Source organism: Pleurodeles waltl, chromosome 4_1 (genome assembly GCF_031143425.1).
Source record: "Pleurodeles waltl isolate 20211129_DDA chromosome 4_1, aPleWal1.hap1.20221129, whole genome shotgun sequence".
Classification (NCBI taxonomy): Eukaryota; Metazoa; Chordata; class Amphibia; order Caudata; family Salamandridae; genus Pleurodeles; species Pleurodeles waltl.
Window position 1 is genome coordinate 829,699,386 of NC_090442.1, and position 25,312 is coordinate 829,724,697.

Genomic DNA, 25,312 nt, shown 5'->3' on the forward strand with positions numbered 1-25,312 from the left:
CCAGCGGGGCAGGTGATGGCGAATCCTGCCACCAACTGGCCCTAGGAGGGGGAGAGTCAGACTAGGAAGGCTTAGAGGCTGCTGCAGAATGGGGGCTTCCGACAGTCCAGACAGCTGGCCACCTGATCCACCAGGTCAGTGGATCCTGTGCCCTCAGCCACACAATGGCTGGACAGCATGCGCAGCACAGCAGCTTGCTAGGAATGGACACGGTTACAACCACTTCCGCAACTATGAAAAGGACAAAAGGCCGACTGCGTGGGACGTGTGGCCGCCGTGGGGCCTAAAGACCTGGCCGTAGCCCTAAGAATCCTTTTAGCACTCGAGCGCAGAATCTGCCTGGTCTCCGAACATGGGTGCCATCATAGGGCATGTCCATCAAGGAAGTCTAGACATCCCCTGAAAAGCAAGACGTCCTCAGCTAGGCGTGGTTCTCAGGGCCACTGTTGATGAAACCGCTATGCCTAGCCAGTCAGTTGTGTCCAGTCCACAATGAATTGTGAACTTTGCTGCATCTCTCTCAGCGGCAACAGACAGTACAGCTTTGGCCTCCTTCCAGACCTAGAGTCGGAATTGGCATTGTACGATGTCCATCCGTCTGCATATCAGAGATTATGGGGATGACACCACTTGTGGGTTTGGATGGTGTCATGAGCATCAGTGTCAGGGAAGGTCGAGGTACGACCAACGCAGGTCCAGATTCAGGACTGGATCTTTGATACCCTTGGCGATGAAGCCAATGCCATGGGAGTGGAACCAGAAGGGGCCCCTTCCAACTCTGCAGGCCCGAGGGCCCACCCGCAATGTCGGGCTGCCCAAAAAGGAGGCGTATAGCCTCAAATCTTTGAGTTGGGCGGTGGTCGCTCTGGCTCCTGGATGGTCAGGGAGGCGCAGAGTCAGCCCAGGCTCTGGCGTCACAGAACGAGGCCTTGAACGTCAAAACTCTCTCATCTTGTCTGCCAACGGCCGAGGACCAGTCAAAGAACACTTCAACTTCTTCAACTTGTGCTTATGCTTCGACTTACCCGATCGCCCCGAGGACTTGGAGAGGGATGACGATGATGAAGGACTCTGCGATGAATCCAGGGATCTTCCTCCTAACCAAGATCTCGGCTTGTCCGGTGTTGAGACGCCATCAGCTTTAGCGACCACTCCCTCAAAGCCTTCAGGTACATGGGCCAACATTCAGAGCACAACTTTGGGTCATGGTTGCACTTGAGGCACCAACGGCATATAAGGTGCAGATCTGACATCACCCAATTACAGGATCCACAGGGCTTAAAGCCTGTCTTCATAGATGACATCCTCAATGCACCAGGAGTAGAACACTCTAAAAGTCTTTGACAAAAAGTCAAAAAAGCTAGTCAAAATGGGACTGAGGGGTATCTCTCTTTGGATCAGCGCTTGCTGGAGCTGAAAGAAAAGAACTGACATCAGAGGACCGGGGTGGTGCCAATTTAGAAACCGCAACATCATATATAGCATAGATGACACTGACAACGGAGGTGGAGCCAATTGAGACCACCTGACGGTGCGTAGAGGTACTACCCATGAAAATCTCAGGATCCAATCGGACACCTAGGGGAATTTCATAGGTAAGGAACATGCAGCCAGAGGTCTCACTCAGATCACATCAATACAGACAAAGTAATTTGCTATCAAAATGTACCTTTTTCAAAAAAGGCGACATTAACATTTAGCTTACAATTCTCAAGATATGCAACAAGTAACATGGCTAGTGTTTTTCTGTATTCGTATTATAAAACAAGTTAAAAATTCAGTAATACTTACTCTTGTAGAACAACATATTTTGCAAGGCACTCAATGAACCGCATCCCAACATCATGATGACACTGAACAGCGGGCAAAGGCACATCATTCTTCAGATAGAAAACTAAGCAGGTCCAGACAATATCCTCCTTGTCATGTTTGATTAGTGAAAGATCTGCCAGGCAGAACTGGAATGAAGTCTTGGTATGATTGCTGAAAGGGCATGATGAATCTACAAAACAATTGGAGATCCATTAAATTAATTTGGATTTTGTCCTTAATTGTGACATCAAACCACTTTAAATAAATATTTTTATTAACATTAATTAAAAAATGCATGCACCAGCAAAGTTACTTCTGCATATCACAAATACTCACTCCTCTAGAGTCATTCTTACAGTTTCTCATCTCTTTTTGCATTTGCTTTTGGCACGGAAACAGAAAAAAGTAAGTAAAAGAGGAACTTTTGAGGTTGAGTCACCATTGCCTAGCCACAGTGTTGTATCAGACAAAACAAATGCAGTGCATAAAAAAGGGGGATGCAATACAAACTGGACGGCTTATCTTGAGTTGAAGCATTCTCAACACAACATGCATCCAGGAAGGGATGTCACAAATAAAATATTACTGGGAGTCTGCATATAATGGCTTTCCTGTTTCCAAGCAAATAATTTAATGATGACGAGGGGCAAAGAAAGCTTGTAGAGTGATGGACTGTCAAACATGTAAAAGAATTAAGACTTGACAAGAAGGCAGCATGAGCACTCTGTAATAGTTTGGCCGGAAATAATGTGGTGTATGGGGGCTGCACAGACAGTGTTTGGAACTCACACAAAGAATGATTGCAATGAGGAAGACAGTCTTAATAGTAAGAAGATGCAACAAGCAGCTGTACATTAGCTTGAGGGGGGGTACATCCAAGAAACACCTAGACCAACTTAAGGTCCCACTATGGTATCACAAACGTTTTGGGAGGAAACATGTGCCAAGACATTAATAAACCGTACAACAACAGGTGATTTCAATAAGGATGCTGGATCTGGTAACTGTAAGGACTCCGAGAGGATAGACAAATAAACTTTAATTGTACACACTGCAATGCCTTGCTGGGACAAAGACAAAACAAGCAACAGGACACCTAACAGTTTAGCTTGTTAGAAGTCTGTATTGTGGACTCCACACCAGTCCACAAAGCTGTTCCAGCACCTGGACTTTGCAGAAGGGTGTCTGGCAACAAGAATGACTTCCACCACTTCAGATAGCAGATCAAATATACTTAACTGCTGCCTCTCAATCTCCATTCATTGAGGTGTAGATTGCACAGTCTTGAGTGAAGGACCTTGCCATGCTGGCTCAATTGAAGGCCGCGAGGATGGCTTGGGCCCAACCATTCCTAATCGCTCTCCAGAACTCTGAGCAGGAGAGGCAGGGTAAAGGATTACTGTGCTCCACTCCACCAGAATGCAGCTCCAAGCAAGCATTTCTGAGGAAACTCAAATATGTAAAACATTTGACAGTGCACGTTTTTGCCGTTAGCACAGCCAAGGTTCCCCCACACTACCAGAGGATGAGGTGCCATTTGTGATCCGCCAGATCATCCTAAGTCAGAGCTCGTCTGCACCAGCATTCATGGAACCGGTCAGGTGTTCGCAATCTGGGAAATGCCCTGAAGCTCTAGCTAACTTCAGTGCACAGAGCCGCTTGGCACAGGATCCATGACCCCACTGCACCCTGCTTGTGGCAGCATCACATGATGTTGGTGTTGTCCATGAGAACCTGCACCAGCCTCCCCTTGATGGATGGCAGGAAGGTCTTCATTGATAGAGCAGAATGATATGGAGCCAGGTTTCTGCCAGGCAACAGAGTACTCTGAAATCCACCTCCCCCAGATGACTTCTTCAACCCAGCAGTGACGCAACCGTCCCCACTGTAAACTCTGCATGGGGAAGGGAGAGGGATCTACTACAAGTCCATTGCTATTGAGCAGCCATCACTGCAGATTTCGGGCAGTTTCCTCTGAAATCAGAATTTCACCAGACAATTATCTTTGGTGCTGGGCCCACTGGAACATCTGATCTCATTACAGAGTCTGCAGGTGCCATCTGGCATAATCAAAAGGACAATGCAGGAGGCTTAAGATTGAGAAGCCTCAAAGCTGCTCTCACTGAGACCCAGAACTGACGCTGAAACATTAGGATCACAGCCCAAATCTCCTGGACTTTTGAACTGGTGGGAAAGCCTTGAACTGTAAAGTATCCAAGACCGGTCCAATGAAAGGAATCCTCTATTGGCATCAGGTGCTACTTTGGCTCAATGATCGTGAAGCCCAACGATGTCATGAGGTTCACTGCTATCTGAAGGAGGCCTATAACTGGCTGTGGCAAGCCCACTTTCAATGGCCAGTTGACGAGTTTGTGGAAGACTGGAACCTTCAACCCGAAAAATTTGCCAAGGTCTCTGCCATCGCTTTCATGAACACCCTAGGGGCACTGCTGAGGACAAAAGGGAGCAATGCAAACAAATTACTCCTGACTGACCTTGAACTTTAGTTAATGCCTGTGGGGCTGCAGGAAGGGTATTTTAAAATACATGCCCTGCAGGTTTAAATACACTATTCACTATGGATATTCACTCTGCGCCAGTGTGAGCATCTTGAATTTGTTCTTCCTTAGGGAGAACTCAGAGGCCGAAGGTCCTGTATAGACCAGAGGCCAACGTCCTTTTTAAGCATAAGGAAATATCAAGAGGGGACACCCTCTTCTCTTTCCCAGTCCAGACCTTTGAATGCAAACTGGATCTTTTGCAAAACCAGCAGCAGGAATGGTACTGGGTCCATGACCTGGGGTAGGCCGGCGCTATGGTTTCGACCTCTTCTAGTGCTCATACCGCATTGCCTCCCATTTTCGGATTGGTTTAGGATGAACAAGTGTGCACAACGTCAAATCGTAAATTGAACACAAACCTCAGAGACACATCTTGTGTGGGTCCCTGACCGACATCTGTTTCCTACATTTACGGTATGGCTTGAAGCCTGTTTTACGAGTGGACATCATGAACTAGCACACTGGTTTTCTTGTTTTTCTTAAAAATCAGCAAAGGCCTGACAAAAGTAGCAGTGAAGTTCCAGACCCACATCGGAAGGGGCTGAAAGAAAAGACCTGACATTGGCGCACAAGGATGGCACTCATATGTGGCTCATTTGTCATTCTTCGAGGTTGTGCAGACCTACGTCGAAGCTGCAGTGGCCTCATGGCAGCACCCACAAGCATTAAGGTTTCCAGATCCAGTCTGGCACATGAGGAATGGTCTAACAGTGAAGAATCTATGGTCAGAATTGGGTTTCTAAGGTCGGTGGTATCTTAGCTTACTGTAGAGAGCTTGTAAAGTCTCATGCGTTATCAATGTTTCACATAAACATGGGAGCTTTGAGTGAGGGATACAAAATGAATAACTAGAAACCCCCATTCCTCCATCGAAGGTCTACATGTTTCAACCCCTGTCTATACATAATGCTGCAGCTTACACCAGAGGTCCTAACGTGAGCTTCTGAGAGCAGGACGTGGAGTCTATGCTACTCTCTGAATTCCTGTGATATTTTTTGAGTAGTCGTGCCAGGCACCATCCTTTAAATCACAAAGTACAACCATTCATGAATCAGGAACTCTAATGCCATACTCAAAAGGCTGCAGACTAAAAGTGAAAGAAGAGATGCACATCACAGCTACCCATAAAACACCTGGACTGTTCCACAGTACTCTGCAGAGTGGTGGAAAAAGATACTTTAATGGAAAGTAAAAAGATGATTTGAGGGAAGGTGGGAAATCTACTCTGAGGAGCTTAAAAAAAATATGTCAAGACCTGTACTGTTGCAAATGGACCGCAAGAGGGCATGGCATCAAGCTAATTTTCCAATGACACCAATGTAAGGAAAATGCAAGCCATGATTGCTGACAATATAGAGATATACGATTACACTGGGCAAGGGGTACTTGAAGGACACCCCATTGGATCATTTGCTTGCTAATACAAGCACAGCCCTAACTTAAGAAGAAACCCTGCTTGAAAATCATTCAACCTAAAAAATAATTAGATACTGTTTAATGACAAGGTGCAATGCAAATGCATAATGCTTTCATCAATGTCATATTGCTGTATAAAGTCATTCAACAATTACACTAGGACTGCAAATATGTTCTCCATTGAATATTGCTCTTACAGGGTCTTGATATCAAAAACACCGTGGTAAATTACGCACAGAGCTGCCACAAGACTAACAGCTTTTCAAATCATTGGAATTAACCCAGATTAGCATCAACGATATTGTGTTAATGCAATGCCCCTTCCCACAGGAGGAAGGGGGAAATTACTGACCACAATTTCCAAGAGAACAGGTTCAAACTGATTTTTAGCACCATCTAATTGACATTCTCACCACAGTCTTTTAGACTCTTACAAATGAAGAGCCATCTATTTTTCAAAAGTCTTTTCCAAATCCCCCTCTCTGGGGAGGGTAATGGAAAGATGGGTCTATGAGCCACTACAAACACGCAATGAGGTTTGGGGGCTAATTGTGGGCCATGGGCATTTCTGAGTTGGTGAAATACAGCACTGAGTATGGGATCAAAGAGGACAACAGTCCTCTCTTTAACTGACCTGTCATCCACTTGTGATAATCAGAACCAGCATTTATTGACAAATCTTTGGAGACAAGAACAGGCCTTTAAGGATGTAGCATAAACATGGATGGAGCACTCTAAAACATATGACCCTGTAAGTGCAACTAGGTCATTAAATGTATACATTGCAATGTAATACACTGTATATCTTCACAAAGAAGCAAATTATATGATAAATTACTTGAAAGACATTTGAATGTGTATTTTCTTAAAAGTAAAATTAAAGGAATGGGCATTCACTCATTGTGTAACTTGTCTCACTATTTAAGTTGTAAGTCTCCATTTCCCATGCTACCTTCCTGAGACTCTGAGACTGCTTCCCCTCGCTACCCGGAGAGTACAGTGCAAAAGTGGTGCATTTATTTCAGTTTGCAGAGCCACAGTAGGACGGACCACAGGACACGAGAGGCAAACAATCCCAACTACCACTATTAAGGACAAGTAGCCCTTGCCCGCCCTGTGGCTCCCTGACTAGGGTCTAATGATTCACTTACTTAGGATACCTAAACTTTCATGTCTTGGTTATGCTAGGACAATGTACATAGATTTACTCGCCTACACCCTCATCCAGCTCAGAAATAGTCACAATAAGGCCATCAGGGTCGAATACACATTCAAAAAACATATCACCCATCAGCAGGTTAACATGCACTGGCAACGAGCTGCAAAGGAAACCTGCCTTCAAGTTTTGAATATTGCCCCGGGGCCTATCTAAAAGAAAAGCTTACTTTGCCTCCATTAAGCCTTTGGCAGACAAACACCGACTAGTGTCCTGAACACTGTAAAAGCTAACCAAATGTTAAGTTAATTACATATGTCAGGCATATACAATCTAGTAGCTGCATCTTAGTGCCACAGGAGCTAAGCTATGGAACCAATTACCAGCAGCATTTTAGGAGGAGAATACTTATGTGAGGTTCAGAAAACCTTTGTGGACCCAGCTGCCCCAAAGTGCCTTTTGTCACAGTCCAATACTAAGTATACTTTCGGGGTCTAGCAATTAATAGTCTTGGAGCAATCTATCACCCAGTAAAAAGCTGTTGAGAAGGCTTAATGAAGCTACCTTCCAGATGAAAGTTGAGCTATACAAAACACAATTTTACATAATAAACACAACATTGCTGAAGGATGTGGGAAATTTATTTGAGATGAAAGGCTGTAGGCAACAGAGGTATTGGTCTTTCTTAAAACTCTATATTGTTACATTCAATTCCCTTTGCCCATATTAGAGAAAGTGTAAAGTAGAACGATAATAACAAATGCAATACTTGGAGCCCTTTTCTAACAAAGTTATGCTAATGCTTAATATACTGAATAATTACAAAATGCACAACTTGAAAGATACGGTGTATCTTGATTGAGAGTGTGTAACTTTTATCCATGCCCTAGTGTTCTGCATAGAGAATGTTAAGACTAGAATGTTGAGATTTGACCCAACAAGCCAGTGAAGGTAGGTAGGGAAGGTGGCAAAATGAGGGGTCAATAAAGAACAGTCCCCGTTAACCCGACTATCTATTTAAGTCTTACATTTATGGATGTCACGATTTTTAAAAGAGTATTAAATATGTCTGGGTTTGAAATAAATAAAGGTTCCAGCTCCTGTGAGGCAGATTGTTGCAAGGCTGGACGGGAAAGGCAGCAGTTGAGAAGGGCTTTTGGCTAAAAGCTATAAATAATTAGATTCTGACTACCTAGGTGTACAAGTATGTGCTCGCTCAATCTTGAGGTCACTCTTTAGTGGCACAGATTTACAAAAACAGTGCTAAAGGCATACCAGGAATGTGGCACACTTTTCCCAATGTAATGTTGGAAACAAAGCACAAATATAATTTAAATCATTTTTATACACTATTAAAAGGTAATTCATTATGTCTATTGCTCCCATGTTAGCAAGTCATTGTTGCTACTTGAATTTGCTTCGTATTTCGTAGTAATGGGTGCCTCCACTGATTACATATTTTTATGACCATCCAGGAGGAACGCTTTCATTCTGCCAAATTTAAGTAATCTGTAGAAGATCCTTTTATCAAACATACACTATATACCTTCACTCAATTTTTTTTTAAATGAGACCATTCACTTAATTATTTTGATTTGCAAGGCCTGATCTGAATTCTGCACAGGTCGGGTTAAAAAGTAATCTGGTAAATTAGTTGTGAACAGTTTTATACAGACCTCCATTGGAGCAGTACTTCTTTTTATAGGAAACTGTGTTGACCATGTCCCATTCAGCTTCATAACTTAGTTGATGCTCTATTCCTTGCGAAGTTCGCTCTTTAGGAGTCAGTGACCACTCCACAACTGAACTAGAGTCCTAAAAAGCAGACCATAAAATAACCAAAATATTATTTTACAAAACATAAAAGCTGCAAAAACACAATGATTACATATTTTGATCTAAAGAAACGAAAAAGAGGTATGTTTTCTGAGAATACATATGTTCTGAATCTATCTGCATGGCCAAACAATAAAACATCAGTCACTTCGTCATGGTACCAGCTACAGATTTAACAGCGCACACACATACGATGATGTTAGAGTTACTGTGCCTCAGTTTAGTCTAAGACTACAAAAATGAATTCCTGGACTGCCACAAGTGTTTTGGAAATTGTAAGGAGAATATACAGTACTCTTTGCCAAGTGTCTACTTAAAGGTTATCCACTGCAATCCCAACATGTACAGAGTTAAAAAGCAAAATGTGTTTAGCAAAAAAGTAAACATGAAACAAAGAGGATTACACTTTGTTTCACCAAAATGTTTACACTTACCATAAAAAGCCACTTCCAAAAAGCTTGGTACAATGTAAACGATAAAAAATAAAACAGAAAAAGAGTTACAAATTGAAATAAAAAATATAGTTTGGCACAATGAAAGTGAGTCATAGATTGGGATCTTCGAGTCACGCGGTGTAGATTAGAGGTCCCAAAAATGAATACTCTATGGCCCTAAAGGTGTATTTGAGAACACAGTCTCACAAGTTTCGTATGCCAATTCAAGAATCAAAGACTGAAAAGAATGCTATGAGTACTGGCTCACTTTTGCCCCTCTGAGGATGGCACCCTGATACACTAGGCACCTTGTCTAGACTACATGTTAACCTTTTTCCTGCATAAGAAGATCATTGACCCAATAAGGAATCTCTCTTTTCTGATAATGGGGGAACCAAGGCAGAAACTGAGGAACTAGCATGGTGCGAAGGCCTCTCAAGGATGAGGCAGTATTTATTCTGCAGGGCCATTGAAATAACATGTTAGAACACTAAGTGGTGGAATTAATTGAGGTTCTAAAACCTCAGATTAGCCATGTGACATTCTCTAAAAGAGGAAGAGACACAAAATTCACATTTAATCTGAAAAGGTCATTGGAAACATCTATCTCTCAGGTATTTTGCAGCCACGCTCGAAAATTCGGAGAGAGCAAGCATACAGAAAAAGGGAAAGCAGCAAAGTATCTTCTCTTCTCACGTGGCAATTAAACAATACTCTTCTGTGATCATCTGTCACCAGAAAACAAAATAAGACTACATTCAATCCAGTCAAGAATGGAACTGGAACTTTACTACGGCATTTCTGAGGGGCCTCGGGCAGACTTTCAATATTCAAAGCTGAAGCTAACTTCTCTTTACCTGTAGAATGGGGATCAACAACAGCTCTTTGACAATTGGCCCTTATCCAATCCTGAAGCCAAATGACTGTCTAAAACATGAAAAATATGCATGCTGGTGCTGAATAGGAAAAGCTACGACCAGAAACGGTGCACAGGGGCTCAACTGTGACTGTGCAGTTCTAATGCCCAAAACACCTTTAGAGATAGGTCAAAATGTTTCTTACCTTAATAAACTGAAAAAGGACCTAGCTAAATCACCTCTTACTGGAGAAGAAGTATAGATTAATACCTAGAAGTTCTTAAAAGCCTCAAATGACATTGCATTTGCAGAAATATTTTACAACATTCAGAGCAAAAGAAACTACTGTTCCATGGCTTATTTGTCAACATAAGACAAATGAAGGGGGAGGCTTTTCTCATAGTCCATCTAAATCCACATGCAGAGACTTTAGCAGCACAACTGCTTTTGCCTTTGCTTTACAGATGGCAATGTTCCTTACTAAACAGACCTACTTCTCAGGACTCCATTTGGTCTTTGCAGCATTATACACATCATTTACCACTATAGACCGGTCTGACAGGAAGACAAATGTGTCAATTTTTGCCCTGCACTTACAATAATTTTTATATTATAAATGTGAATTGCAGTTCGTTGTAAAATTCACAGTCCAAATCCAAGCCAAAGTTGGGCTCAGGACTAAGAATTCTATCGGGCACACTTAGAAGGGTTGACAGGATCCTTTTGTGGACGATTAAGGGGGATGACTGGTCTTAGAGAATTCACCCCAAACCAAGAGCTTAAGGCATCAATTCAGGAAGTCATTACCAGACCTCATGTGCCTCACAGTTTCTTGGTTCAAGGCTTCACTGAAGAGATTTATCATCTTAAAAATGCAGTCAGTTTGAAAAGTGGTAGATATTGATGGCTGATGCACCACCCAGGAAGAGATGGCTCTCGATTTCAATACAACTTTCAACAAAGGCAAGGGATGAATTGTTATCATTAGCCTCCGTTATGAAAAAAGATCTTGCAAGAAGGACAAGATTATCTGGCTCTCGTACTGGGTATGTGAGAACAAATGACATACAAGTGATGTTTTTATTAAGCAGATAGGAGGAAGATTTCAACAATTCATCCATCCCCAGTTAACAGAAAAACAGGGTCACTCAACCTTCAAAAGTTCTGGGTATAACTGTAGCACATTCTGGTGAGGAATGGCATGTTTATATATCTCTAAAAAATCTGCAGACGTATGATCAGTCCCTTACAGTATCAATCTGAATTGCCACCTAGAGGTCCAGTAGAGGCGCTCAGCAGAATTCAGCAAACCAACAGCAGTGTGAAAATGGGCAAACAGCAGGTATTCTCTATATCAGATCCCGATGTCAATGTATGGCCCCAATGGTATGGTCCTATCAGATGAGACATGTGAGTGAGCAATGTAAGGACAGCGAGCCAGTACAGCCTTCAAATGGATGAACCAGAAGTTCATCAAAGTTGAGAACAACCACCAGGGTACACATTTCTGTATCTTCTATAGCAGAACTTTCAGACAAGAGGTGTTTGATTTTAGTCAATCAATTAATGTGGTGGCTACATCTCTTTAGACAATTACTGTGTCCTTCCATTGAAAATTGGCTGTCCAATACCACACTAATGGTCTTAACCCTGCAAGAAAGCTCAAATTCAGCATTCCCAACCTTTCCTGTTATGTAAGTGCTACTGATACACTTTAGGGCAAGACTTGTATTACTTGAGCTGGAGTTCACTCTTATCCAAGTTTAGGACAAGACAGCTCTGGTGCATCCAGGTGTGGATCTTCTCAACTGGGCTGAATCCTTCTCAGAGTTGCCATTCCAGGTCAGCAACAGTTGTGTATCATCAACTTAAATGCACAATCCTGCTCCTGATGCTAACAGTTCACACAAAGGTGTCATATAGATACCAAATATCATAGGGTGGGGAGGGAGTTTTCCAGCACTCAACACAAGATGCTAGAGCTGGCACAGTAACAGCACTTCTCACTCTCTTGGGGTGCCCACTTTGACAAAAATGTCTCAACCTTCAGGGAGAATTTATAGAAACTTTTCCAATACACTTCAGGCGACTCAGTAAGGTTAGTCATTGGTATCAAAGGCAGATGAGAGGTCAGGAAGCGTTGAATGAGCTGCAGAACTTTCAGTTACCCTCTCCAGCAGTCCGAATGGCTTATAAAAGTTTCTCTGTACTAACGTGGAGCTTAAAGATCCCCATGTAAGCCATAAAGTTGGAAAAGAGTGGAAAGCTGTTGAGTCACTACTGTGGTATCCTAAGAATGTAGTGACTGAAACACTGGAGAAACTCAGTGTTGGGACATTCCAGGTTAGTGATGACATCTGACTATAATTCCATTGTCAGCTGATGCTGAACCTGGATGTTACCTAACCGGTGGATGGAATGCTCTTGAGTAAAGGACCTACTTGACCTTTACTGGGGTCTGCATCTTTTCTACAACTACCTTTAACAGGACTCAAAAAGAAGAGATGTCCTTGAAATTCGTGATTAAATGGCTAGAAAAGCAGAGTTCACAGAATGCTTCTTTAGCCTACAAGTAATCCAATATTGTTTTAGCTATGGAAGTATATACACCCCTCTGCCTAAGAGCAGTTCACAACCTGTGAAACAGAATCTGCTTAAGGAGGAAAGGTCACAACTCGCCTCAGGACTGAGTAGGACTCATTCCTTTACCAAGACCCTTAATTTCCCTTTGTGTAACTTTTAGAGATGGAAGGTACTAACAGGACTGGTGGAATAAGTTCGGAATGGTGGACAGAAACAACACTTTTAGAAGCTGATGTCAGAGTGAACGGAATGATTCTATTGAAATTATCAGCAGCTATTGACATTGTTGACCACAGCTAACTATTGCAGAGGCTTTTTTGACATCACTATAGTAGAAAAATATTTCAACAGCAGAGGGCCTTGTTTCACCCTTTTTCTTCAAAGGCCACACCCATGACATGTGGAGTTCCTCAGAGATCTGCACTACTACCAAATTCATATCCACAGAATATGTTCTGTTAATTCCAATGATCAATAACGTTTGTGTAGGTGGCAGCTCCTTTTCACTGCTGGACACATACATGGACTGCTTTGCCAGCTATTCTACAGCAAATTCCCCATTTGCGGCAATGAAGTCTAGAATGGCGGGCTTGCAGAGAGGCGTTTGTCTCTTCCTTACTTCACATAAAAACGCTAAGAGAACTTACAGGAGCTTATGTGCTCAATAAAAAAACATTCATAACTAAACCACTCTCTCAAGGACTTCTGTCAGCTATCACTACCCCCATGCAGGGAATTAGACTGAAGCATGATTGACCCTCTGAAGAGAATATGCTGATCTACTCACTGGCCAAAGCATGATTCTCTGCCTGGACCATTTTGCATCTGAGGAATACGCATCTCTTCATACAGTAGTGTGAACTCTATCCAAAGAGAAAAGGTCATCAGGAGCCCAACAAGAGGTGGTCATGCGATTTAGTGTTTTACAATTAGAGAAAGATTTAACACCACAGTACAAAACAGGACCCCCCCTTTACTCCCTCCAAACTATACATTAATTAACAAAATGTAATGCAAAGGCAATAACCTTTGTAGGGCATGGTAATTTAACAAAAAGGGTGTGGAGATTTCAGAGCAAAAACATTCAGGTAATGACTAATTTCCAGCCTATCCTGTCAGGCTGAAACTACAACACTGAAGATGCTGAATAATTGATTAGGGAAGTCTACATTCATACAAGGGTACATGGGACCATGTACATAAGCAGCTATTAGAAGTAACGCATCCCTAGTTGGCAGCATATCCTCGCAAAGGTTACTGGAGAGAGGAAGGAAATAAAAGTTATGATCTATAAAAATACAGAAGAAAGATGACACCTGTATGAAAATCTAGAAAGTCCTGATCTTGTCAATCAATCGCAAGCCAAGTTCTAAAGCCCCTTATGATGCCACCTGCAGAGAAGCAATAGAATGTCACTGAAGTCAGCAAATGTCATCCTGCTGGAGTGAAGGAAGAAAGAAAAAGTGATAGAGTAATTTTGACCCAGGCAAAAAAACTACTGCGTGAGGCCTGATCATACAACAAATGAGGTCCATCAACACAACATGGCATATCATTAATTGGCACCATACAATACCTGCCAAGGTCCTTCAGAAATGCTATATGAGTTAGCCAGTAATTAAAGCAAGCATTCTCTTTATGCAGTGAAATAGCTGAGAAACGTATTAAGGCAGAGGCTGGTACTCCAGTTTTAACTCGCTATAGCTTAACACTGTAAAACTAAAACAGACAAGCAACAAGTACTTAAAATCCAACTAGTGGCTGGATAATGAGAGCAAATAAAGTTAGCAAAATACAAAATTATACCATTTGTTTTGGACACACTCAAAGTATTGCACTGTAATCAAAAACACTTTTTAGCATACCTTCCCGGGACAAGGAATATTGGTAGAGTCGAAATTATCCTCTAATGGTTTCCAGTCAACAACCACATCCGCCTCCTGGTATAAAGACATTAGAAAAAAAAAGTTACCTTAGCCTACAGGACTTTCTTCAATTTCACGAGTTCCACCTTTAAATACACACAAGTCCAACGGGGTAAAGTGCTGTCACTGACATTCAACAAGGGTCATTCAGCAGTTTACTCACTAGTCACAAACTTGTGTGCCTTTACCATAGCATATGCCTTAATCCACCCTACATTTCATTTGACACTAGATGAAAAAAGAAAAAAAGTGATATGGGTGCAATTACGGTGAACAGGTAGGATGAACACCCCAAAATATATTTGCGAGTGTACATGAGGAGATTTTTCCACACAAATGTTTTACTTGTTACCGAGAGGAAACAAACTTTTGCAAATTCAAACCTTCCCTAAACTTCAAATTGTCCAAATGGTGCCAAGGGAAAGTTACATCAGACTTTCAAAACTACAATGTTTATGAATATGTGAACACACTCTGTAATGACGTTAAGGTAAGAAGCCATGAGGCAGATAATGTATAGATTGGTTTATTACTTTTCGTTCATAAACATTTATACACACAAAAGAAAACAAGGTTTTGCTGAGCCAACACTGACATCATATCGCTATTTCCCTCTGAAGTCTCTCGATATTTGTCAAGGTTTTGTATATGCAGTTTTCCAAAGTATGGATTTTCCTCTTCAAGTTTGCACTCTCTAAATCCAATATCCTGATTCTTCTCTGGATTTTCTCTCTCCCAATTTGTGTGTGTTCTCTTTCTCTTAATTTCCCTATTTGAAATTTGTGAGGAGGTTAGGGATTGGAGGTGTAGTCTTCTGATGGAGTACTCACACTGGTGTTCTGAATGGAGAAAAGGAGGAAGAATAAGGTTGGCGTTCTGGTCCCCCTGCAGTGCCCTTTCAGAGTGCTATAAAGCGCGTGCCACCCATTTGCAAGTCCTGTCCCTGCAACATATCCCAGGGCTCTGAGTTAAATAACCACAAACATGGAAGAAGTAAAGGAAGAAGGATGAGGATGGTGTTTTCCCTTGTGCAGTCAATCAAGATTTCGATTTAATGGGTTTTAAACGAAAGGGATCCTCCTCCCTCCCTTTGAGCTGACGATAACACCCCAAACGTGTTGATGGCTGGAATTGTGTTGCTGGTTTGGGAACAGCCTTTACTACATTTTGGGAATTCAGCCAGAGAGAGACTGAACTCCTGGGATTCATCCCGAGACAGTCCTGAAAGGTTCTCATGTGTGCCCGTGCGACTGACAGCTCTTTAAAACAGCTCTCTGTGCTGCTACCTAACCCTGTGTTTTCCTGTGGATAAGGAAAAACATAAGAAGAACCACAAGGGTAGAGCCAGTTTCCCAAAATAAGCTTTTCAAGTATTTTAGCAAAGATCCCCCTCCCAACCAGCATCAGGTCATGCATTCTACTGCCACAAGAGTTTGCACATGAAAAGGGTGTCAGTGGCCCATCATATGTGGGGAGGGCCTTTCAGAGCCTGGAAACACCCTCATGCATACTCCCTGGAGTTTTGCCAACTCCACATAATGGAGAATTTGCTTGCAAACGCTGGGCATTAACCTTTGCTGCATAAACATACTCTTCTGTATGTGAATTTAGCATGTTATTATGATAATACAAAACACGAAATATTTAATGCTAGAGACATTTTTAATCCCAATATTGAACTGCTAAAGATGTGAAATGCGCAGCAGACTTGTAATATACATTGATATGTTTAGAACCCTAAAATGAGTGATGCGATTTGAGAAACCAAGGGCACTGCATTAGGGTTGAATTGTTGCACCATTATACACCATTTTCAGCTCAGGACTTTAAGAGCTATTGTTAACAGTAAGTCAAATACCACATATTCAGTTACATATTGGGGCATGTATGTAATGCACAAATATACCTTACATAAATATAGGAAGTTTGAAAACCTAAACAGGCAAGTCACAAAACAAATAATTCTAAATTCTTTTAATGCTTATAGCATCTCCCATGCAACGTAATATGTATGATTTGATGACTATATTTCCCAATGACTCTGAGAATTTATTAAATCAATTAACAATATAGATTTAAAGATTTGTTAGGCTACTGCTGCTGTTGAAATGAAGCAAATATGCCCACACATGTAAAGTGACAGACAACCTATATTACTTTTCTAAACGTACAAACCAGCAATCATGTACTCAAGCCATGACCAAATGTACTTTAACTTGAGTAAAATAACTTCTAAAATATTTATTTAAATACAATTAAAATGGACATGTTTTATAATTTATAGCAACTCTAATGAATTCTACTATGAAAATTGTGATCCATAAATCTACTGATTATCAGTTTTAAAATAGATCCTAAACATTCTCGCTGGTTCAATGTTACACAAGAAAGGGTATCACATTTTGATGAATATTCTCTTAAATCTTGGTACATTACTAATTATGGTCGAGTTTTCACAAGATAACACAATCACATTCAATTCTGGTCACATAACAGAACGAAAAACTACCTTTCTAGCAACACCTAATCAAAATGAATGAGTATGAAGATAACTAACATGAAGAGGATTCCATCTGATCACTGGCATCACTTAATCCTGCTCAAATCATTTAGATGAAGCCAGGTGTTGCCTCTTGGTATGCGGGGTAATATAAATCGCAAGAACTCTGTCTTCACTTGAGTTGGAAGTGCATTTGTATTTAGCTCTAATCTTACTGTTGGATGTCATTGCTGTCATTCCTTGAGCTGGAACATCCGTAATTTTGTTTGTAATGTGCCCTGAGGTTGAATGTTATTGCACCTAGAAGGCTGGCAGCTCTTTAATCGTGTAACGTGATCTGCTTTTAGGATGCAGCACAGCCATCTTCTAACTGTGAAACACTCAACGAGGGTTGAATTTTTCATTTGATTTCCTAAACAATTCTAACACTTAAAAACACACGTTGCACAATAACTGTCATTAAAATTAAGTTTCTGGTGCAGTGGAGTGATGGAAATGTTTGCCTGAACCAAAGTGCCCCCTGCCAGCAGAGGGAGGATGCCTTTTCAAGACAATGACAACTAGCACGCCCCTATAATGATGCTTCATGTGCAATTCTTAAGACACTTTTGGAAACGCAATCTCTTATAATAGGTTAAATTGCCCTGAACTCATGCGTTTGCTTAACTTTCATCAGTCCCTTCTGAAATCTTTGGCAGTAAGTTCTAATGTAAGGTGTTGGTTACAAACACAGTCAGATAGGTGTGTTGGGTTGAGGTCCTCAATTGTTGCCCAATCATACACACGAGAGCAATAGCTCACAACATCCAATATTTGCTTTACGTTGTGTTTCAATTAATCTTTTTGTACATGAAGAAGAAAATATTGAAGATCAAGCTGTAACACAAGCAGGGACCAGGATGACCAGATCATCATCAGAGATCAATAGAGAGTATATAGACTGATATTTCCAATCTTTAAAAAAAAAAAAAAGATTTATAAAACTTTTGTTCTCCAAGAATTCAATAAGCAAAACAGTAGTAATGTATTACAAACTGAAAAACCCCGTAATACACTACATGACTGGAAAGGTGTGCAGTCAAAGAAAGTACATTGCGTCCTTGCCACTACATTTCCTTTGCATCATTTCGTTCCCCCATCCCGTTAGATGATAGTTCAATGAATGACTTGCATCCTCCCACTTTCTCTTGAGCCCCGATCGGTATTCAAATTTCTTGGGTCAACATGGACCCTCCCAGATATATTCCTCAGCAAGCATGCACCAGCCCATATTTGAATGCATTGCTCCAGGGTTGGGTAGCCATGGCTACTCCACATCCAGAAACATTGCATGGCATTACCATGAGAGACCTATCACTGACCAGTTTGATATTTAGTCATAGTAGCCTGACTCTGAAAAACCAATATCATGTTTTTTCCCCACTCTGTTGGTTAGATCCTATCTATCGTTGTTAGACAACTGCCAACACACACCCTCAGCAACATTCCCACGTAAAAACACCCCAAACCCCCCCCCCCCCCCCCCCAAGACTGCCAGCACAAGCATCTGTTTGAAACCTTTTGCATTAGCTATCAAATATATATTTTGGTCCTTATCCTCGACCCTGCTAGCATGCAGTTGAGAGGTTCAATAAAGAAGGTCTTAAGTAAATCAAGAAGGTCTTAAGGTCCTTATAAATTCCCATAGTGTTTTCTTTTAGGTCTGTAGTATCCCTTTGTTCACCTTATTGAACTCCGCTCGAAAGTCCACAACAATTGTTATGTTCCTGGGTGTGCATGGTGATTTTACATTCTTATTGACTCTTCATTTCTTGGCCTCCCTTTACTATTTTTGGGCAGTATCATTTACCTGTGTAGAATTAGCTGCATTGATGTATGTCTCCTACATCCTGTGTATGAAGATATTTACTTCCTATATCTGAACCGTAAAAATGCCTCACAAATGCTAAACACAAACCATCCCTGAAAAAAGAATATAGTAGTTATAGTTAGGTCAGAGGTGGGTGAAACATTGATATCCCATGTCAATCCACAAAAGAAACTGCTCTCCAATACAGAAACAAATGGCTGAACCGAAATACATCAACACTTAGCAAAAAGTTTGAGTTTTAACAAGATAGTATTTTTGATTTGGGATAAATCTTTTCAGCTGTTTGAGAAATTACTACTTAAAGAGGGACTCTGGTTGGCTCAGAAAGTTAGGTACATCTGGATGGATGGCCTGTTGGAAGCCCCGCAGTACAGAACAAATTATAAGAATAGGGCCTTCTGAATGACCAAAGCAACTTTTTACCCCCGCCAGCCATTTCGGCACAGCGGTACAAAACGATTGGATTGGCTGATCGCATTTGTGATTCAAATGTTGTGGCCGACAATACAGGACCCGGTCCTACTGTCATGGAAAGTTTTTTTTTTTTAAAAGCAGCAAGGACAGGGACTCCCGGACTCACAGGCATTAGTTGGGCCGGGGGCGGTTGGGGGTTCTTCAGGGGGGGTGCAGGCTAACAGCTGACATTCAGTTTCTAGCCAAATTCAAGTAAAGAGGAGGAGGCTCTGATGTGAAGTGGGACATTGTTCCATGTTTTAGAAACAATGTAAGAGAACACAGTCATCCTGATCTGGTTTCATGCATGCATGGGATGTGTGAGAGTAGGAGTCCTGTGGAGCGGAGGTGTCTGGGTGGATGGTAGAAGGGGATGCGACTGTTCAGGTAGGTGGGGCCTGAGTTGTGCAGTGCCTTAAATGTGAGGAGTTTGAAATGAGTGAGTTTGTTTATCAGGAGCCAAAGTAGATCCTTAAGGTGTGGCGTGATGTGAGTTCTTTGTGGGAGGATGAGTCTGGCTGTCAAATTGGATGGTTTGTAGTCTCCTATTGAGGTGCTTGGTGATCCTGGAGTATAGAGTGTTCCCATAGTCAAAGTTGCTGGTGACTATTGTGTGAGTGACAGTTTTTCTAGTGTTGCTTGACAGCCATTTGAAAACCTTCCTCAGCATCTTCAGGGTCTAGAATTAAGATGCAGTGGCGGTATTGACTTGTGCAGTAATGTTCAGTTTACTGTTGATGATTATTCCGAGGTTCCTGGAGTGGGTTCTGGGTCTGAGTTCAGCCACCAACCAACTGAAGTAATTTGGTGAGGTGTTCTTGTCAAAGATCAGAACTTCTGTCGGAGTTGATCTTGTGACAGTTGGCTTTCATCCAGTTAGCAACTTCCGTCATGCAGGCAGAGAACTCTGTTCTTGTTTTGGGGGTCTTGTCCGAGGGGGAGAGTACAAGTTGTGCGTTGTTTGCATACGAGAGGGATGTGTTGAAAAGGGTGGGGATGAGCCTTGGGGCAATCCGCAGATGAGCATGAGGACTTCTGAGCAGTATGGTGCCAGGCTTACAGCCTTTGTTCATTCCGTTCAGTAGAACAAGACCCAGTGGTAAGCGGGTCCTTGGATGGCAAACTCATGCAGGCACCCATTTAGGATTGGGTGCGAGATTATGTCAAATGCTGCAGAGAGGTTTACGAGAATGAGAGCTACTGTGTCTCCTCTGTCAAGGATCATACAGTTGTCGTCTGTGGCGGAGATAAGTGCTGTTTCTGTACTGTGGTTGGGCTTTAATCCAGACTCGGTGGGACGAGGAGGTGGTGGCTGCTGAGGTGGTTGGTGAAGCATCAGCTGATTAGTTTCTCTAAGACAATTGCCGGGGATGGTAGGAGCAAGATGGAAGTAGTTGGAAAGCATGGCTGGACTAGCCAGGGGTTTCTTGAAGCAGAGCACAACAGTGGCATGTTTTCAGGTTGCAGGGAATTCAGCTGAATTGATAGAGGCATTGAGGATGGGCTTTAGTGCTTCACTGATCTTTGCAGTCCTTCAGTGAAAGGTTGTGAAGGGTCAGACTGTGCCCCTTTGAGGAACAATGGGAGTACCACAGAAACCGCTGGATAAGCTTCCACCCCTTTGTACCATGGTAATGCACAAGGTTGTACGAGGATGCTTCATGGTACCGCAGTACCCAAAGCATAATAAAAAAGGAGAATACAGGTTGGGCGATTTAGTACACACAAAGGGGTTGGGTTACACAGGCCACATGCACCAGGGTTGTTGGCTGCAGGGTGCCCAAGAGGGTTGGGCATATGTCTAAATCAGAATATGATTTAAAAAAAAATAGATATTAACTTTAAAAAACAAAGGCTGAAGTGATGCTATATTGGGTGTTCAAATCAGATACAATCCAATGCTTGAAAAATTAAAAAAACACTGACATTCACATGTTTTAGTTCACTGATCAAACTATCACTTGCACTAGTACCATGCACTTCTTAGAACCTCACATATTCCATCACTCGTGACATGCAAAATGACATCACTAGTGACATGACTGATGGCACCTCAAATGACATAATTGAGGACATCATGTAGTTATTGTGACAGCGTCCAACTGTTGTTGTAGACTTGAAGTAATTCAAAATGCTACATCTGTGCTCGATTTTCTAATCTGAATTATGTAATGATATACATAGCCTTTGACCACCAGCTCAACACACTATACCTGTCAATTCGCCCACATCTGGAGAGTGTTACCCTCATTTTACTGGTATTCACTTACCTAACAAACCTTTATTATTCTTCAAAAAGAGTGCTTCACTGTTCATCTTAATGGGACATTATATGCCCCACAGTTTTGAATCAAAAGGTTGACAGGTATGCATTTGTCACTAAGTAGATGCCTTCTGCCAGGCCCTACGGACCGTCCTTCATATTTTTTCTCGTTGTTCACTCCTTCTAACTCGAATCTGCTCTGGATTGTGTATCTGCAGATGGCCCTGAAAGAAGAAGCTAAGGATGTCCCAGACTCAAACCTCAATCCACTCTCTTCCCCGCAATAGTCTTAGGACTGCGTTAGCTCTACTCCTTTTTCCTCAACCTAGTTGTAGTGTCCTAGTTGCAGATGGTATAGAATGTATGCAAGGTAAATGCCTTTTTCCTATTACAAGGTAACAGTTAATGATGTAAAAGTACAGAGTATGTATGTGTGCTCTGTGGTTAAACAAAAGACCTTAATCATATTGTTAGTCTTGTGTTAGAAATTGGGGTCTCTGGTTGGCAGTCAGTTTACAGTCTGTCCAAACAGGGACCCTCAATCTAGTTAGGGTAATGGAGAAACACATATAGGATAACCCCTGCCCACCCCTTTGGTAGCTGGGCCCAAGCAGTCTGCCTTATCTCGAAGGCAATCTGTAACGTATTTGTACCAACACATACAGTAATACAGTGAAAACACTACAAAATGGTCAAAATCAAACAAGACCAAAACTTTAAAAATCCAACATACACAAGTCAAGATATGAATTTTTCAAAACAATAAGAGTCTTACTCTATAGAAAACAATGGAAACATTGATTTTACTTGAAGTACCTGGTTTGTGTAAAAAATAAGGCTGAACGGGTGAGCGTGCATCAGAAAAGTCAGCGATGCGTCGATTCCTTACTCACAAGTGGGGCCATGTGCCGTTTCTTCTCCAGCCGGGTACGCAATGCGTTGTTTTTCACCCTCGCAGGAGAGCGTGGATTTCAGTCCTTGTTCTGCCAATTTCACCTCTCAAGGGCCCAGGCACTGCATTGGGCACCACGTGGCAGGGCGGGAGTCTCAGCAGAGAGTCCAGGTGCTGGCAGAGGAAGTCTTTGATGGCCAAGAGACTTTTAAACAGGATGCAAGCTCAGTTCAAGCCCTTGGAGATTCTTCACAAGCAGGAATATACCACAAAGTCCAGTGTCTGTCTTCTTTCAGGCAGAAGCAGCTACAACAAGCCAACCCAGCAAAGTACAGTCACAGGCAAAGGGGCAGTACTCCTCCTCCAGCTCTTCTCCTTGGCAGAGGTTCCTCTTGGTTCCAGAAGTGATATAAAGTCTGGGGCTTTGGGTCCACTACTTATACGCCTTTCTGCCTTTGAAGTAGGCAAACTTCAAAGGCAAGTCTCTGTTGTTCACAACTTCCTGATTTGCCCAAGCCGGGGCCCCAGACACGCACCTGGGGGTTGGAGACTGCATTGTGTGAGGCAGGCACAGCCCTTTCAGGTATAGGTGACCACTCCTCCCTCCACTCTAGCCCAGATGGCTCATCAGGATATGCAGGCTATGCAGGCTACACCCCAGCATCCTTTGGGTCACTGTCTAGAGGAGGTTCACAAACAGCCCAACTGTCAGTCTAACCGAGACAGGGAATCCACAAACAGGCAGAGTCACAGTATGGTTTAAGCAAGAAAATACCCACTTCCTAAAAGTGGCAATTTCAAACACACAATCTAAAAATCAACTTCACTAAAAGATGTATTTTTAAATTCAAACTCCATATTTCTAATTGCTCTCAAAGGGAAAGTGCATTTGAAGGATATTTAAAAGGCAGCCCCCATGTTAACCTATGAGACAAAAAGGCCTTGCAACGGGGTAAACCGAATTTGGCAGCATTTCACTGTTACGACATGTAAAAAATATCAGTACATGTCCCACCTTTAACATACACTGCACCCTGCCCATGGGGCTACCTAGGGCCTACCTTGGGGGTGCCTTATATGTATGTATGTACATGCCAGGTCGAAATGGCAGTTTTAAAAACTGCACACACAGACACTGCAGCCATGCTTACAGGGCCACTCATGTGGGTGGCACAACCAGTGCTGCAGGCCCACTAGTAGCATTTGATTTAGAGGTCCTGGACACCTCTAGTGCACTTTACTAGGGACTGACTAGTAAATTAAATATGCCAATCATGGAAAAGCCAATTACACTTGCAATTTCACATAGGGAGCACTTGTACTTTAGCACTGGCCAGCAGTGGTAAAGTGCCCACAGTAACAAAAACAGCAAAAACAGAGTCCAGCACACAGCAACAACCTGGGAAGCAGAGACAAAAAGTTAGGGGAGACCACGCTAAGGATGGCAGGTCTGACATCTTGTATGCCAGAACAGAGCCAACCGAACACAACATATGATGGGATGCTTACTGCTATGAACTATCCTACATCTCTCCATCTTAGGGTGATCCTCTTGTGCATGCAGACACCATTGCTGTGTATCCTGGGTACAAAGAACCTTTTGGACTTAGAAAGAGTGAAATTGCAGACCTGTCCCTTGAGAGCACCATTTCTCCAGAAAGGAGAAAATGACCACAATTTTCTTGCAAGCATGAAAATGAGTTACTTACCTGTAACTGCAGTTATCCAGTATTGGCATCCTTCATATATTCAAATATTTGAACCATTCCCTGTTGTCGCTGTGGGAGTTCCACTGTACCATAGTAAAGCAGTATGTAAAAACTAACATAGGCTATGATGGCAGTAGGCCATCAGTTTAATTGTCTATGTTCTTTTTAAAAAAGGACCAAACTTGAACTATGACCAATCAGATGCTAGAACCCGCTAGAACACTCCCAAGAGAGACTGATTCCCTCAGATTTTCAAGAATAAGTAGGAATAACATACATAATTATAAGGGGATCCTCTTAGGGGAGGAGGGTGGGCTGCATGTGAATCTATGAAAAATATCAATACGGGATAATTGCAGTTACAGGTAAGTAACCCATTTTCTTATCAGTATTGGATCTTTCATAGATTCTCATGCTTCAATCAGAATAGCAAACGGTATTATAGGCAATTGAAGCATTCTTAGGCGATGGTGGGTAAAAGCAAAACATTTTCATAACAGCCAACATATCCATTTATATGTATCTAGACATACATGTGAAATTGTATTTATATCAGCACATTTAGATTAATCAACGTTGACAGGAGAAATCAGCAGTTACATATATATACACACACATATATATGTGTATATATATATATATATATATATATATATATATATATATGTATATATATATATATATATATATATATATAAAGAGAGAGAGAGAGAGAGAGAGAGAGAAGAGAGCGCTGACTGAAAAACCATGGGGCTTACTATGAATAAACACATCTATTTAAAGAATCTCACCTTATTGGAACAGATGGTGTAACACAGACTGTCCCACAGCCGAGTCACTGAGCTGTGTTGATTCTAGGCAGTAGTATTGCGTGAACGAGTGGGTGCTCTTCCATGTGTCTTGACATCTCTTCTCCAGTGGGATGCCTGCGAAAAGAGCAGCTGAAGTGGATACCTCTCTTGTGGAATGTGCCTTAGCTTTTCTCGTCAGGGGTTTGCCAGCCTCAGAACGGCAAAACTAAATTGTTGCTGAGATCCACCGTGCT

The 25,312-nt window shown here is 42.0% G+C and overlaps 1 protein-coding gene across 2 annotated transcripts in view; it reads right to left on the reverse strand.

Moving 5' to 3' along the window:
- Positions 1-25,312, reverse strand: part of TBC1D15 (TBC1 domain family member 15) — a 439,633-nt gene that overhangs the window by 339,558 nt on the left and 74,763 nt on the right. For both annotated transcript variants that reach the window (XM_069229563.1, XM_069229562.1), the window contains exons 3-5: positions 14,521-14,595; positions 8,622-8,760; positions 1,792-2,002 (exon numbers count right to left, since the gene is read on the reverse strand). In XM_069229563.1, the coding sequence (XP_069085664.1) occupies positions 1,792-2,002; positions 8,622-8,760; positions 14,521-14,595 (425 nt within the window). The remainder of the gene's footprint in view (positions 1-1,791; positions 2,003-8,621; positions 8,761-14,520; positions 14,596-25,312) is intronic.